The sequence below is a fragment of the Nanorana parkeri genome, unplaced genomic scaffold, assembly GCF_000935625.1.
Source record: "Nanorana parkeri isolate BGI_ZX_2015 unplaced genomic scaffold, ASM93562v1 scaffold136, whole genome shotgun sequence".
Taxonomy (NCBI): domain Eukaryota; kingdom Metazoa; phylum Chordata; class Amphibia; order Anura; family Dicroglossidae; genus Nanorana; species Nanorana parkeri.
The window spans coordinates 949538-967229 of NW_017306404.1; the positions used below are offsets into that span (position 1 = coordinate 949538).

General features: G+C 41.1%; 1 protein-coding gene across 1 annotated transcript in view; it reads right to left on the reverse strand.

The window, feature by feature from the left end:
- Positions 1-317: 317 nt before the first annotated feature.
- KPNA4 (karyopherin subunit alpha 4) overlaps positions 318-17692 on the reverse strand; it is a 24468-nt gene continuing 7093 nt past the window's right edge. Inside the window, exons 2-17 of the mRNA XM_018553972.1 lie at positions 12761-12805; positions 11572-11661; positions 11331-11360; positions 11197-11249; positions 10333-10428; positions 10167-10252; positions 7292-7378; positions 7022-7191; positions 6552-6596; positions 5813-5944; positions 5599-5727; positions 4756-4860; positions 4580-4651; positions 3820-3982; positions 3406-3497; positions 318-2286 (exon numbers count right to left, since the gene is read on the reverse strand). Of these exons, the coding sequence (XP_018409474.1) occupies positions 2188-2286; positions 3406-3497; positions 3820-3982; positions 4580-4651; positions 4756-4860; positions 5599-5727; positions 5813-5944; positions 6552-6596; positions 7022-7191; positions 7292-7378; positions 10167-10252; positions 10333-10428; positions 11197-11249; positions 11331-11360; positions 11572-11661; positions 12761-12805 (1494 nt within the window). The 3' untranslated portion in view covers positions 318-2187. The remainder of the gene's footprint in view (positions 2287-3405; positions 3498-3819; positions 3983-4579; positions 4652-4755; positions 4861-5598; positions 5728-5812; positions 5945-6551; positions 6597-7021; positions 7192-7291; positions 7379-10166; positions 10253-10332; positions 10429-11196; positions 11250-11330; positions 11361-11571; positions 11662-12760; positions 12806-17692) is intronic.

Genomic DNA, 17692 nt, shown 5'->3' on the forward strand with positions numbered 1-17692 from the left:
ATTGGTGCGATAGATTGATCTATATATCTCATTAAAATGGGGATGCACAAATCCCAGGAGCTGCAAATGCTCCTTACAAATGACAGCTGCTTCCTAACTTTTGAGTTTCTCTAGTCTAGTCTTGGAGCTGGAAAAGTATATGTACGTGTGCCGAGTACAGTACTTGGTATCTGAACATCCCAAGTAATAAAGCAGTACTAAATGGCACTAAACAGGTTGGTACTCCATGAAGATATGTAATCCATACAATATATACAGATCATCTATACATTAACGGTCTAATATAAGAGGAAGAAAATAAATAGGACAAAAGCTTATCGTAAGGATTACTCTTTATTTCCCCATGACAGCCTAGCTCGTCTTCTACTATATTATACAAGCTGATTCTTTTTTTCGTATCTAGTTTTAAACTTTAAACCATGTTTCAGATGACAAGGAATGCTGCAAAAATATTCTAATCCAACAAAGTTATAATCACAAAATAATTTGTATCCATTCTACAGTGTTTCAGAATTACCAGTTAACTTTAAACACAAAAAAAAAAAGATATTGATGCTCATGGTAGCTAACTTGGTATGTTTTATTATAGCAACTTGTTGTTCATGCAACACTTGTGCTCAAGGGGAAGGCACAGCAATTCCTACAATGAGCCACCTTATAAAAGGAGTTCTGCTATTTATACAAATACATTTATGTTGCTTTTAATTTAGTGTGCATCACCTCCGAAAGAGGCATTCTGCCAATTAAAAAAAAACGACACTTGCATCCGTATGGCCAATGCAAGTTTTAAAAAATTACAAAGTTCTTCTCCCTAAAGTGGCTCAAAATAGATTGTTCATGGCTGCCTACATCTAAAGATAAAACGATTCTAAAACAGACTGCCTAGGCAGAGTAAAGGTGGTGAAAGCATGAATCAGTTTATACAGATAATCACACCTCTTCATTGTCTGAATGTAGCAGTACATATGCACCAAATACCATTGTGGGTTTCCATATCATTTTCATAGAAAACAAACGTCTGAAAACAAATAGGGTTGGAATACAGCACAGCTTCTACCAAAACTGAAACAATCTGTACAGGACTGAACAAAATGGATCTAGAAATAAACTATGCTGTCCATTTCCACATGCAAAATAGATTGTTAGATTTGAAAAGGAACGAAAGGATTGCTTCGTTCAAACCACTCGTTACGCCGCTCTACACTTTCACGTACGGCAACTCCTGTACTGAGGGGGGAGAAAAAAAAATGTTTACAAAAAGGGACAATTCTGTTCTTTTTTGCTAATCCCTGTACACAAAAATCAGCTATCATGATATGGAACAGGCTGCATAACAACCATATTATCTGGTGCAAATGCACAGGGTTGCCTTTTCCAACTCTGATGTATAAGCAACTTAAAATTACAAGCCATACAAGTTAGAAACTAAAATAAAAGAAACTAAAAAAAAAAAAAAGGGGGGGGAAAAAAGAAGAGGTAAAGTAAAAAGAAAGCACACAGGCTGTAGGAGTAAACCAAAATCTGCTGCTATACTGGTCTTTGTTTTCATGTCCAGTGTAAGGTAACACTTATGAACTTATTGTGATTTTCTAGGTTTAGTATCATCCCCCTGAAGGCGATTCAAGCTTGCATGCGTCAACATACAGCACCACACCCATACTCTCGTACACACGCCACTCCTGGACTGGGAGTCTGCTTCATGAGTGAATAGCCTCACGTTCGTAAGATGAGCCTGGCTCCACAACACTGTGTCCAGACATTCATTCAATGCTGTCCATTCATACGGAGCTTCTTAGCAAGGCCTGGGCTTATTCTCCTTGGACTTATGTGGGCATCCTACCCTTAGGTTTCTTTTTATGCTTACAAGGCTTGATGATGAGTACTGCATTTTCCTCATTTGCTCTGTAAGATCAATGATCCCTTTCAGGCACTGAAGATCTTTGACCTGTAGCCCTTTTCCTCTGCACAACCTATATAAGCATTCGGTGTGAAGTTTTCATTACATTTGCCATTCATTCTCACTCGCACCCACTCGCCATCGTGACATCATTTGGTCTTTACTGTCATCCAAATGAAGTCCGCACATTTCTGTCTCCGATTTAATGCAGCAGCAGATCCCATGAGCCAAGCTTGATGGATCAAACCAGTTTTCAGTGCTGCACTGTACCTAACTTCCAACAAATCTTCCTAGAAATGGAACCCTTCTGCTGGCACATTGGCAGACGAATTGAAATTGAATGTTCCACCTTGTATTGTCTCTGGAACAAGGCTAGCATCTTCATCAATCTGCCAAAAAAAATACATAGATGTTAATATCACATTTAAAATATCAGTTAAAAAACAGTATAAACTCTGTACTACAGGGTTACCAACCCCATAGTAGGGGGTGAGTACCTTCAAAGATTGCCTTATATTATGCACCAAGCCAAAGGTTGTCTAGCTGATGGAATTTTATTAAAATGTTAAAGATTATTGATGTAACAAATAATGTTCATCTGTGATAAGAAAAGGTTGTCAGACTAATACACAGCACTCACATTTCCATGACACGCAGCAAATGTCATGCAGGAGAAAGACCAATGAATTATTTCATTGCACAAAGCAACCATACCACCAATTTTTGCACTTCAGCATAGACCACACACAACCCAGCATACCACCACTGACATCTGCATTCCTGGACACATACCACGCCATCTAGTATCCTTACAAAATCAAATGATAAAGTACAAGAAAACAGTTTTGTCCGAAAACCTCTTCCCACCAAGTTGTCCCACATAAATCTTCACGAAACTAGCAAAAACCATGCACGGTTCCTCTGTTCAAACTATGTCTCCACCAGCTCAGGATGACCATCGCCCTAGTGCTAGCTAGTGAGGGAAGCTGCTGCAAGAATATGAAACAGACCGTTTCCAGGATGGAGGTTCCGGTGTCGGCAAACAGGTACCCTAGCAATCGACACTTAAGCAGGATGCAGGGAGAAGTATGAACGTGCACTTTAAACTGAAGCAGTAGCAAGAACCCAAAGCAAAAACAAAAAACAACCCACTGCTTCTCACTCCCACGGGACCCGCCAACATATCCAAATGCCTAGAAATTCAGTCACATGGTCTCTGCTCGAGGGGAAGTTCAGCCAATTTGAACTCAGACCACACCCCCACTGCAAATGCCATGTGACTAACCACTCTGGGATCATGGAGCGGCAGTCTACACAGCTACTATATGCCTTATGCATATAGCTATGATACGTTGGTTATGGTTTGCATTCATTTAGTAGTTTTGCAATCAAAAGCTGCTTGACTGCAGTTTAACTTGTATGAAAAAAAACGTTGTGCATAGACAGCGTTTTCTTTGTGCACTTGGCTAGTTAAAATTTCCCATTTTAGCATCTGGCATTGAACTTACATCTGATGAGAAAAACTGGTCAATTATTTCAAAAGCCAGTTTGTAGATATCTTCATTCTCATGGCTTTGCAGCTGTTCAATTTTTTCCAGACCTGTTTAAAAAGGCAAAAGTGTTTTAAAAACAGTATATTCATAACAAAAAAATACATTCTATACTTCTCCACAACTAACCAAGAGCAAAAAGTCTAAGTAAACACCCATATGTATATAAAATCATCAGTCCCTGTTTGGGCAAGAATTTTCAGCTCCCTCAACACGAGTATTTAAAAAAAAAAAAAAATCGAATTTTGCTGAAGGGGTGCCCATGGGATAAAACATTGGTTGAATTTCGGCCAAGCCAGCAGGAGTACAGAATTACTTCAAATATATAACAACTTGTTTTTGTAACAAACACAGTTTGTGTGCATTTCATACCTCCACACTCTTCAATAAGGTTGGCTATGGTCTCAGCCTCATCATCCGCCATTTTTAATATGTTGCTTAACCCGTCCAACACTACTTGTATGACCTGGGCATCTTTTACAGTCAACAGATTGCAGAACGGAGGAATTACATTCTGTTGGATGAGATATGCCACCTACAAGAAAGGAGGAATCACAATGTCAAAGCACAGACCGCATCAAGCTGACTGAAAGGCATTGCTCATCTGCTGATTTGGTTACATTTTACTTAGAAAGGACTACACTTTCTCTGCTATCCTTGAACTATAGTCCTACTACATTGACAACAATGTAAATATTTGGGAAAATGACATGTTGCAAATCATCTTGATAAGGATTTATCCTGTCCAAAAAGTTTTACAATACAATGATTTGATTCTTAGCTTAAAAAAAATGCTTCATGATTACACAAGATAAATTTATGAAGCTCCTGAAAAAATATCTGCCTGTATATCCCATTCACAAGACATTTTAGTCTTACATTCACATTCTTACAAACAACTTTACTTTGAGATTTCATACACGAGAAACACAGAGCTCATTGGAAAGGCCACCTTGGAGCTCATTTCTAACACTGTTCTAATCAATACAAAGCCTGTATTACCAGCAGCTGTGCACGATGTAGAAATAGCGCATACAAGTCAACAGTCTTCAGATTTTATAAACTTGAGTCACAAGAGAGGTTAGGAAATGATCAGGGAAAAAAAAAAAATGTATGGTGGGAGGTCACTCACTTGATCTTTCCTTCCACTGATCGTTAAATTGCTTATTGCCCAAGCAGCCTCCTTCTGTGTTCCAAAATCACCCTGAATGATAAAATCAAAATATTTCATGTTAGGGCTGCTTTAGCAAAATAAATACAAATTAAATAAAAGGGTCAGAAGGTGAAGCAATACTAGCAATAGCATACCTTATCCAATAGATGAATGATCATTGGCACAAGGTTGGCATCAATAACAGCTTGAACTTGTTGTTGGTTTCCTGCAGTAATGTTGGACAAAAACCACACTGCCTCCTGCAATATATACATTTATGTTAGCCCATACTAAATCAAGAAATGTCAGTAGGATACAAAGTAATAAACCATTAATAACCCCTCCCCCCAAAAAAAACAAACTTTAGGAAGGGTGAACTCCCATTTCATTGATGTATATGTGTATATTCAGAAAATTGGTAAAAAGGTATGTCACTCAATTTCAACCCTCACATCCAGGATGGTAGCAATAAAAGTAATGTTAGCAAATATTCCTTCACTAAAAATGCCCTTAAAGAAACCAAATAGTCACAATAAGATGCGCTGACTAAATGGCATAGTAAAAGACAGGAAGGAAACATGCAAGAAGAGACCTTCTGTGTTCAAGGCCTTAGCAGGGAAATGAAAATGTACTCTTGATTAATGCCAATAATGTACACGCATGTACAGAAGGCCAGAATTACAGGTATTTATAAAGCGCCGACAATTTACGCAGAGCTTTAGATAGTGCACATTCCCATCAGTCCCTGCCCTCAAGGAGCTTACAATCTAAGGTCCCCATCTCACACACACAAAGGGCTGATTTAGACAGGAGCCTATTAACCTACCAGCAGGTCTTTGGCGTGTGGGAGGAAACCAGAGTACCCAAAGGAAACCCATGCAAGCACAGGGAGAACATGCAAACTTCTTGCAGAGAGTGTCCTAACTGGGATTTAAAATCAGGGATCCCCAGTGCTGCAAGGCAGAAGTGCTAACCGCTTAGCCACTGTGCTCACTTACCTTGTTAATCTTTTCCTTTACGTGAGTAAGCAAGGCTGGGAAGTGACACAGAGCATCACAGTTCAAAACAACTTGCGTCTGTTCATCCGTGCCGGTGACAATGTTTCCTACAGCCCTTAAAGCAGCAGTCTGGAGGGAAGGAAAGCAGCGAGTTATTCAGGATTGCTGAAATACTTTAAAACAATGTGTTTTGCATTTTCTTAGTAAAACTTACCTGCACTTTCACCTCTGGGTTACTTAGAAGAGGAACCAGGTTTGTCACAATTCCAGAGTCAATCACCATCTGAATTTGTTCATTACCAGCATCCGTTAAATAGGAAAGAGCCCACACAGTGTCTACCAGGATCTAGGCATAGAAAAATGAGGATGCTTAAGTGTTAAAAATGTTTACTATATAAAATTACTTTTGGTGACTCAAGTTCATTCAAGGTGTCTTTACATCAAGTTTGCACCATGAGTTTACATGTACTGTAAAAGTAAATCTGGGGGCTGCCATTACTCACCAACTGCTGAAAATGCTAATTGCTTGGCTATTATGCTGATCCATCATCAATGTCAGTGTAAAGTCACAAATCCTGGTCTGCATACACTTTCCAGATCAGAGACTCAAAATTATGAAAGCCACAGGGTAAGCACGGTAGTCAGACCTATAGCATTTGCAGAATAGGTTGTCAGCAATAGCAGCCTGTTTGTCTCAGGAAGGGTTTACTGAAGCCTCACTAAGGACTGATAAGACATCCCACCACAAGGAAAGTCAGGGCCATCCTGTTCTACAGCAAAGCTAACATTGTGTGATTGAGCATTATAGAAGTCCAATATTTCTCCTGCCTTAGCTTCTGAGAACTAATTATCTCTAATAGTCATGTGCAAACTGGTGAGAAATGATACAATGAAGACACCAAGGAGAATCTAGGGGATGAATAAATAATAAATACACCTCTTCAGATACTTACATTTACATCTGTGTGGTGGATAAGGACACACAGCGCTGGAAGAATCTGTAAAAAGATAGATTGCCAAATAAAACAATTGCTTACGATTTTAAAAAGACATTCGAACATAAATGAAGTGGATGCTCTTTGGTCAGATCACAGATACACAATAGAAAGCAATCTGTCAGAGATTTAGGGTGTAAAAGGTTATCAAGGAGACCCAACAAGAGGCCATAATCACCGGAATTGCTGCATGAAAACCATTACAGCTTGCAACAGTCCTCAGATGCACTCCGAAATCAGCAATGTAGTTTAATTTCAGAGTCACCCAACATACACACCAACGCTCACACTTAATCCTAACTTTACATACGTATACAATACTTATGACTATATATACAAATAACACTAATGACTCATTCTCACAACACCCTGATACCTCCATGTAATCATTTCCAAGAGCAAAACCGTTCTGCATAAATTGTGCTTACCTCTTGTATGGTTTCCATAGGTGGAGGAGGATCTTTATGGCGACACAGATTTACCATTACCCAGGTGACATTTCTCAAGAAAGTAATGGGAATAGTGGGACTGATGAATGACAGCAAAGGCTTGACCACTCCAAGGCTGATTACATAATCCCGACACTGAGGCCCATCACCTGTTCACAATGACAGGAAATGTATTCCTTTAGATACAAGAGTAAAACAAAAATATAATAGACAGTAGATCAAGACACAAAGGAAAAGCAGAACATTTACCGATTATATTTCCCAGTGCCCACACAGCTTGCTCACATACATTCTGATGAGGAGAATGCAGAAGCCTCAAGAAAAGAGGAACAGCATCTAAAAGAGAAAATATAAACTGATGTGAGAATAGTATTCATTACATATGCACAAACATCCATTATCATTGGCTACAGCTAAAGCCTGCTTGCAGGAAAAGATGGAATGTTATTGATACATATGATTCATAACCGGTCAACACACGAGGGGTGAGATAAAAATTAAACCAAAAATTATAATACTGACACACTTAAGAACTCTAAAGCCAACACTTTTCCCTTGCATTTTGGAGGGAGCATTTTTGCCATCTGTTTCCCATTACTTCCTGTCCTGTAGACAAGTCCTGTAGACAATGGGAAGTGAGCGAAATCTCCTCCTAGATGTGACTGGAGCAAGTGTACCAACTGAAAGATTTCCTCCCTATTCCTGCTCCAGTGACAACAATTTTAAATTTTCCCCTCACTTTCAGTCCCACTGAAAACAGTGAACGGCAAATAGAGAGGGGGAAGCTTCCAAATGGGGGACACAGACAGTAATAAAAACCCGACAGTGGTTTCAACTCCTCACTACTGTTAAAACTAAGAGAAAAGTTTTAGCTTTAGATATACTTAAAAAAAAAACCTAAACAAGTTCCCATTTACACTATTGGGCTGAATCAATGATAGCATTACAGCACTGCATGTTACATGCATGGGTGCTAGGCGGTGCCATCATTCTGAATGGCACTCAGACATTGCAGACAGACAAGTGTTGCAGTACAACATGTGCTGCACTGCCAGAAATGCTACAAGCATTGAAATTGACACATTCAGATGAATGGGCTTCTACGCAGTGTGTGGACTAAGACCAATGCAGAGCAATAGCATGAATGGACCCTTAATGGATTTTTGTAGAATGCACCAGCCAACACACTGTTCTAATTGGCTATTTTTGCAGGATGAAGCATTTGCCATTAAAAAACGTCACCAAGATTCTTCAGGTATGATTGCTGGCTATTCTTGCCATGGTTTGCGCTCTATTATAATAAGCAGTTTGCCAGGTTGATAAATAAATGGAAAATGTGACCACAATGTCTTAACAAACACTACATGTACACCTAGGGCTAGGTCAACTCGCTCACAGAAACCCCTCTGTGGAGAGCACGTCATTCATAATTATGGTTTGTAAACCTTAGAAAAATAGGATTTTTGTACTCACCGTAAAATCCTTTTCTCTCCGTTCATTGAAGGACACAGGGCAACAGATCGTAGATCCTGAATGGTAGGGGTATATCGCCACCTGCAGGAGTAGGACGCTAGGCACATAACAAAAAGACGACAGCCTAGGGGCGGCCCCTGCTGGTGGCCCAACCCCTCACTTGCTGACAAGTCTCCAGTAAGTAACAAGCAGTTAGGAGTACACACCCAACATAGAGGGCGAGACCTGTGTCCTTCAATGAACGGAGAGAAAAGGATTTTACGGTGAGTACAAAAATCCTATTTTCTCTCCCGTTCATTGAAGGACACAGGGCAACAGATCGTAGATCCTGAATGGTAGGGACGTCACCAAGCAGTACACACTGAGGGATGGGCAACAACAACAAAACACCCAAAGGACACCTCAAACAGCCGCCTGCAACACTTTGCGCCCCAAACCAGCATCCGCCGATGCCAAAACATCCACCTTGTAAAACTTAACAAAGGTGTTAACAGAAGACCAAGTAGCGGCCTTACAAACCTGAGAAACAGAGGCCCCATGGCGGAAAGCCCAGGAAGCCCCAACAGCCCCAGTAAAATGGGCAGTGACAGGAAATGGAGGCTCACGCCCCTTAACGGCGTACGCCTGAGTCACAACATTACGTATCCACCTAGAGATGGTAGCCGCCGACGCGGCCCGACCCTTACGAGGACCCTCCGTGAGCACGAACAGGGAGTCGGTCTCGCGGAAAGAAGCCGTGGCTTCCAAACACGAAGAGTGCGAACCACATCCAAACAGTGGAGCGCACGCTCAAGAGAGAGTCATCCCTGCGATCCAATCTACACCGCAGAATAAATAAATACCCCACTGACCGGAGACCACCAGGCAAGGGGAAGAGGGACCCACAGTAATTCAAGAAGATCCTGCGCGATGCTAATTTGTCCACACAAACCCAACTTCATCTCATTTTTATGTTACAGTAACAAAACATTTTCCGTGTGTGCATGATGATGCAATGTCAAAAAAAAAGAAAGACACTCCTTTTCTCTGTGGTTGATCTCTGCTGGAGAAAACACTGATAAAACCTACAGAATCTGACACTACCAACAATCTCTGATCAACACATTTCATTGTATTTTTCTGCATGTGTTTTCTATGTTCTAACGATAAAAATATATAAAATGTCTGCGGGTTACTTGGAATGCTTCAGGATAAATGCCATACACGTGCACTTTACCAAGTTATTACTATGGGTCCATGAAATGCTTGGCAACCCAGTACAATGAATGCAGGCCATGTTACAAGTTGCAGCTCAAAGAACTGAACAGTCTTAAATGTGTCCCTGTGCTTGCTGCTGTCATTATGCAAGAGCCAACTGCATTCTACAGCAGGGATATACTCCCTTAGTCAGGCAAAACAATGCGACTGCCACAATCGTCACTGCTTTGCCTGATGAAGAGGCCACACTGGGCTCGGAAACGTTGCTATATTCTGTGACACCATGCTGATCTGGCGTGGAGACGCCATCCGCTGGCCACTTCAGCACCCATTGTTATTACACATGGCGAGATGTTGGTCTACAGTGCAATGGGGCATCTCTAACAATCCTGTGAAATTCAAACAGGACAAAAAAACCTTAATTTCCATTTAGCCAAATAATATATATACTGACGTGACTGGACCACTGCTTGTGTCTGTTCAGATGTTCCTGAAGCAATGTTTGTCAGAGCCCAAGCAGCTTCAAACTGGAGAGAAGGGCTGCAGAGAGAAAGATGGGCAATGAGCATCCAAAACAGGTACTTGATCATTAAAAATGATGTGAATAAAAACAAACTTACTTGTCATCTCTTTCTAGGCAGTGAACCAAGATGGGTAAAATTCCAGATTTAATCAAGTCATCAATTGGTGGATTCCGATCGCTGGACAAAAGTTTTCTGTAATAAGCAAACCATTGTAAGTTAAAAAAGCAACAGCTAAAGTATGTAAAGGTATGCAAGGAATAAAAAGCTGGCAATTATTGAGAAGTATGCGTTTGTAGATTGTCATTACTAAACATGTCTAAAGGCCCATTCACACCATGTCTGGATCATCTCCAGACCAGACTTTTTCCGGACCCAAAATGCATCCTAAAATATCCCTATGCTATTTCTGGTCTCTGTTCCCACCAGTGCAGTCCGTTCCAGACCAGACCAATACTGCTGGTCTTATTTTGTCTGGTCTGGAATGCACTGGAACGTATACAAATTCATTGCAATGCACCTGGAAGACCATTTTAAGCTAAGAATAAAAATTTTTTTAAAAAACTCCAAAAGTGGCAAAATCACGGGAAAAACGCAGTGCACTGCGTTCCAGATCTGGTGCAGAAAACGGTGTGCACCTGCCCTTAAGGGGTCTTTGTTTTAATTTTAAAGATAAGGGTGAAGTTCCTCTTTAAGAACATTGATGCTTCAGTATAAATATTTTATTTAATAAAACAAATTAATCATTTGTACTTTAAAAAGCAATAGAGTGATATGTTATACTATTGGCCTATTCGGGTACTTTGCTATTCATTTCAAAGCACAGCAAATTAAAATGCGATCACAGCATTAAAAAAAGGCACGCACGCGTGTGCGTGCGTCATACGTGCACAACCATCCAACTGTTCAGTGATATCTACAACCTGCTTTGGGCTTTGTATTCTTCATACACAAAGGTTTTACCTTGCAGCCTGGACAGCACTAAGCTGAATGCCTTGGTGGTCACTAGATGCATTCTAGAAACAAGAGGAGACCGTTAACTACAAGAAAAAAAAAGTCAAATGCTGAAAATGAAAATGACACAAACAATAAATTACCTGCACAATTGCTTCCAAAGAGGTGTTTTGCTAAATAGAAGAAAACAAAAAAAAAAATTAGTCCCATCGATTTATCCCCTAAAAAACTACTGAAACCATAACAAAAAGGCCTGCATCAAATCATTTAATAGCTTTTAGCACAGCTAGTATAAAATGTTCCTCTTGGCATGATGCAATTTTAACCCTTTCACAGTATAGAACAAACTGGTAACCAATCATTCGCTATGTTCCTCGAACTTACCACTTTGAATTCTGCATCCACATCTGAGTCCTCACAGACATCTTCCTGGGGAACATTTCTCCTTTTCAACAAATGCTCGTCTCTTTTATTCTATACAAAAAGAAATATTGTCACTTTAATACAATGGGCTTTATAGTTTAACTTTAAAACCGTCACCTACATGGCAGCAGAACAAAGTGGGAAACAATATTAAAGGAGAACTATGAGGTGAGTGCTTTTCACTCATCCTCATAGTTCTAGCCGACTTGTGACAATGAGACCGTCACAGGTTGGCTCAGTAGATCGGGAAGTGAGCGAACACATACTGGCGCTCGCTCACTTCTCGATCCTGTCACGGCAGAGAGCCGTGACAGGGGAGGGACTGGATTCCCTCCTCCCCGCTCCGATCCTCCAGCGCTGACTGGCAGAACAGACGGGGGAGGGTACAGCTGGCTCTGCCTCTAGATCGGCAGAGCCAGCCATCACTCACGCAGCTGGGCGGATCCAGACATAATTGTCGGGATACGTTTCAGCTGCGGCGTCTCAGTATACCGCGAGCTTTAAGCTACCGCTCGCGGTATACTGAGCTTAGGGTGACGGGAGGACGCTAGCTTGTCCTCCCGTTACTATGGGGGAAAAGCCCTAACCCCATGGTTCTCCTTTAAAAGGAAACACCGCCCCCTCCCCCCAAAAAGGAAGAATGAAAGCATTCTTCTGGTAGTGGAAATGTTATAAATAAAACCCAATACTTCCTGGTAACCGATTCCAAGGAATGCTCAATGACAACACTTACAAGAGAGATCCCCCCCCTCCCCCCATCTATAAATCTAGGACAGAAAGTAGTTCTAAATGCCTTGCCGTACTGGACCATGAAAGTAAACACTCCACCAATGCTAATGTGCCAAAGCCTGGTGTTTAAAAGGGCCTTCGACAAAAATTATTGTAAACAAACCTCTGGGCTTTAACACAGCAAAGCTAATAGTTGTTGTAAGGGGAAGATGCTGTTAGCACAGCTTACCAGATGAACCCAATTTGTTAAAAGCACCAGGCATACCCAAAGGCTTGAATACTTGCTACATACTAAATCAGGGGGTTAACATGTTCCGTATTTTAATAGCTCACTAGATTCCAAAAGTTCAGACAACAAAAAAAACAAAAATTACATAAAAAAAAAAAAATGTAATAGGAAACGTATTCATATGGAATATACCTTTCTTAGTTCCACAACAACTTCATTTCTCTGTCTTCTCATGCTCTGCAAAGAACAAAAAACACAACATAAATTATATACATATCAACCATTATATTTAAAACAAAAAGGCGTTTGGTATTTGTTTGCATAGACAGGAAACACTGTAGGTGATTACAGGTTCTACAAAGCAAACATTTCATAAACACAATGGTGGGGAGTCTGCACATTCATGTTCATGTTTAGTTAATGCAGCTTGTGTGCATTTCATAGACATTTCCAAACAGGGCAAGGAAGCGCTCAGGAAAAATGTACACATAAGACCAATGTTCGAGACAATTTCACACTGTCTGAATTTGCCAACTTTCTCCTGATCAGCACAAAATGTTTTCAATGATCCACACTATCAGCAATAATTTATACATATGAACATATTAGATTTGAAAATGCTGCAAGCACTATTTTTGCAGATCGCACGAGACCGGAACGCATTGACTTCAATGCACCGCCACGCCCCCCTCCCACCCCTGAATGCAGGGAGCTGGCCGGCTTGCATTCCAGAGGCCGACCACTCTGGACCGCAGACTTCGTGGTATGAACCGGCCCTTAGGGGTTTCCATTTTCAGGGCCTATTGTGCCCACTAAGAATGGTCCCATGAAGGTGCATCTCCCACATAAGCACAGAAACAACTCAAGCTAGGTTCACATCTAGGCGATTGAGCTGGCGAGCTGTTTTTTTGTGTGGCTGTTGCACGTTTTTTGGTTTACGCAATTTTGCTTTGAAAGCCGCACGGTTTTCAATACATAGAGATATGTCTATGGGACCCAAACTGCACGACAACCGCCCAAAAATAGCTTCTTCACCTTTTTTGCACAACAGGCAATTTCTACCACGTTACAAAATCGGAAAGGTGTGAACAGCTCCATAGACTTGAATGCAAATCTGTTTTGCGCAGATAAATCGGCTAGGTGTGAACCTAGCCTCAAACCTTCAGGGTTTGTTTACACCAGACTCCCCGAGCTGAGATTGTCAACACAAAACACCCCCCACAAATGTGCCGTATTCACACCATATGACCACATTAGGGAAAAATACAGACTTTTTGCATTTTTCTGTAATTACAATTTATATAGCACAAAAATATTTTGCAGCACTGTACAATCGTTATGCAAAACACACAAGAAGATTGTCAATATGAGTCTACGCAACGCGTCTTTAAGAATACAAAAAACAATTGTGTATTTGGGCATTTTGACCCTTCATGTGGCTTGTAAACAGAAAAAAACCCCCACCACACACAATCAATAAAGCCTCCCCGCACACCTTTCATTTGCCATGTCACAATGTGGCCAGTCCATGTTTTGGTATGAACTAGAAACACCTCTGCCGTGAACAGAGACCTTTATTAATAACTGAACATTTTTTTTACCAATAATTGTAAAGCACTAAAATACTAATGCTTTAAAACATTCCCATGAAGATTACACTAACAGGCATAATGGTTGCACAATCAGACCAGACAGAGCGTGCCGTTATCTAAGCTAACATTCATTATAGGGAAACATATTGTAGTTGCCTCTGCTACTAGACTTAGTCAAATACACATCACTCCCTGAAAACAAACATTCAGATACCTGCATAGAGATAAAAGTTCAAACAGCATAGGATAAAAGGTTTTAAAACTGGATTGCAATGGTTTCTAGAAATGCTTTATTTCAGTGAAGTAATAACGCCCACTTGTGTTTTTACATTAGCCAAATAAAGCAAAGGGTGTATTTTGTATAAGTATTTCATAGAGTGCAATACAAATAGTAAGCTAAACATGAGATTGTAGTCCATCACAGGAGCGAGCTGGGAGTGGTGACTACTTCACAAAAAGAAAATAGACACCGGCACTCCAATAGTAAATCGATTACGTCTATTTATTGACGTACATCAAAAGCAAAATAACACACTTAAATTGTTTTGCCTGATGAAGGGGTTCCTGTGTGTCCCCGAAACGTCGCACTAAGTGTGTTATTTTGCTTTTGATGTACGTCAATAAATAGACGTAATCGATTTACTATTGGAGTGCCTGTGTCTATCTCTTTTCTGCATTACTTTGACGGGGTCCATCCGTCGACTACTGAGCACCCAGGATACTTTGTTGGACGTGCGGTCAGGAGTGCAATGGGTACATGGACTGTACTTCACAAAAAGCACACGGACCATGGGGAATAAAAGTAGCCACCCTCCAGAAAGCACAAATTCAGAGATGATTGGAGGATCTACAGCGAGTGATACACAAATAAGATACATTTTAGTTGTTAAAAGGAGAGCTATGAGGCGAGTGATTTCCACTCAGTTAGAGCCGACCTGTGACAAAGAAGCTGTCACAGGTCGGCTCTATTGATTGGGAAGTGAGCAGGAACATGCCGCCGATCCGCTCACTTCTTGATTGTCTCCTTGTCAGTCACCGCTCCCCGATCTTCCAGCACTGAAGGGAGGAACGAACAGGGGAGGGCACAGCTGGCTCTGCCTCTAGACAGGCAGAGCCCACTGTCAATCAGCCAGCTGGGTGGATCCAGAGACAGTATTGTCAGAATCAATCCTGGCTGTGGCGCTCAGCATATCGCAGGCAAAAGCCAGCGATATACTGAGCTTTGGGTCACGGGAGGAAGTTAGTATATGTCCTCCCTTGACCCTAAAGCAGGGGTGGCCAAACTGACATTCCAGCTGTGGTGGAACTACAAATCCCATGAGACATTGCAAGATTCTCAGCCACAGACATGACTCCCGGAGATGCATCATGGGATTTGTAGTTTTCACCACAGCTGGTGTTTGGCCACCCCTGCGAGAACTATGGGGAAAAACACTTACCCCATAGCTCTCTTTTAACCCCTTCGTGACTGACGACGTACAGTGTACGTCGCCAGCATCGGGGCTGTTTAAACAGACTCCCGGCGACTTTTGCCGCTGGGACTCTGTTTAAACTTGTAGAGCCGACTGTCGGACTTGAAATGTATAAGATTTATCTCCTGAGTTTAGCGTCCGATTAAGACAGGCAAGATTACCTACAACATTCCCAATTTCATATACTGATAGCAATGATCAAAGCCACAGATGTCCAACATAGAATTTAGGGGAAAAAAAGACTATGAACAGAAAACTGATTTTTTCCCCCTTTTAAATAATGGCAAGCTATGGAATGACTCCTTAAAATGAAAGATGGTTTTCCTTTAAATACCTGATCATGTGGAGATGAAATACCAATGAATTCACTTTACACATGATTGGATAAGTAAAAGTGAATCTATATTAGCCTCAACATGTCTACTTTTCTAGTCTAGGAGCATTTCAATGAAATGGAAAAGTTTTTGATTGGAAATCTCACTTGAATTCAGCATCCAAATGCACTGGACATATGCCACTGTCCCCAAGTACACAGTGTCCTACAACGGAAGCCAGTCACACGAGGCATGAGTGTGCAGTATAAATTTAGACAGACTCTGAAATAAGATAATGCTACATAGCAAAACATTAGAATAGCTCACTTTAAAATGGACAAGAAAATGAGTAATAAAGTGGAAGCAAGGCAGTGCTACACTAACACATGCACAATATAAAAGACCTGTACACAACCAGTATAAAGCAGGCTGGTTTTTATAATGGGAAATGTGACAAGTGTCAGACTGGGGTTTCCAGATGTGCTGTTCAAGCTCCTTTGTAGTTCAATAGCCGTTCCAGCATCACGCTTACTTCCCTTTGACATGATGTCCAGCAGTGCCATCAACACCAAACTGGCGGAAACCAGTAGGACCCAGTACACTACTACTGCCCGGAGAAGTCTGCCCAGAAGTGATCTTCAAGGAAGAATTGTGGCCAAAACGCCATACCTCAGACGTGGAAACAAGGCTAAGCGACTCAACTATGCACACAAACACAGGAACTGGGGTGCAGAAAAGTGGCAGCAGGTGCCCTGGAGGAGTCAACAAAATGTGAACTATTTGGCTGTAGCAGGAGGCAGTTTGTTCACTGAAGGGCTGGAGAGCGGTACAATGAGTGCCTGCAGCAACAGTGAAGCATGGTGGAGGCTCCTTGCAGTCTGCGGCTGCATTTCTACCAATGGAGTTGGAGATTTGGTCAAGATGAATGATGTCCTCAATGCTGAGAAATACAAGTGTGTACCTATCCATCATGCCATACCATCAGAGAGGTGTGCGTTTGGACCCGATGCCATTAAGAACTATCTTAAGCGTAAAGAAGAATGAGGAGTGCAGAATTGATGGTTTGGCCGCCACAGAACGCTGATCTTAACAGTTTGTCTTGGATTACATGGAGACCGAAGGATTTTAGGCAGCCGACAATCCACAGAAGATCTGTGGTTAGTTCTCTAAGATGTTTGGAACAAGCTACCTGCCGTGTTCCTTCACAATCTGTGCCCAAGTCTACCTAGAGGAACGGATGCTGTTTTGAAGGCAAAGGGTGGTCACACCAAATATTGATTTGGATTTCTTTTCATTTACCACCCATTTTGTTAATTGATAAAAACTAAAACACGTGACAGCATTTTTTCACACCCACCTAAAACTTTTGCACAGTAATATATATTTATGTTTAAAGAAGTCACATACATTATACATACCGACTTGTTTTTATTACTACTTCAGTCAGAAAAAGGGGAAACCTGTGTGGCCCTAAACATCAGATGGTGCAATGTCCTGGTGATTCATGAAAAGTCTAATGTCCCTCAGTATATTGGTACGACATCTACACTTCAGTTGCTAGCTTTGCAGCCGTGTTTTTTTTACACTTGTGTAAAACATTAATTTTGGTAACTCGTCCTTTATTGCATGGCTTAGTCAGACAAACAAAGCCCCAATGTAGGCGTCTGCCGAGTCTCTCTAACCCACAGTGCTCTGGAAATCCTTATATCTAAAAGCTGAAAATATTTTTTATTTATTATATATGCT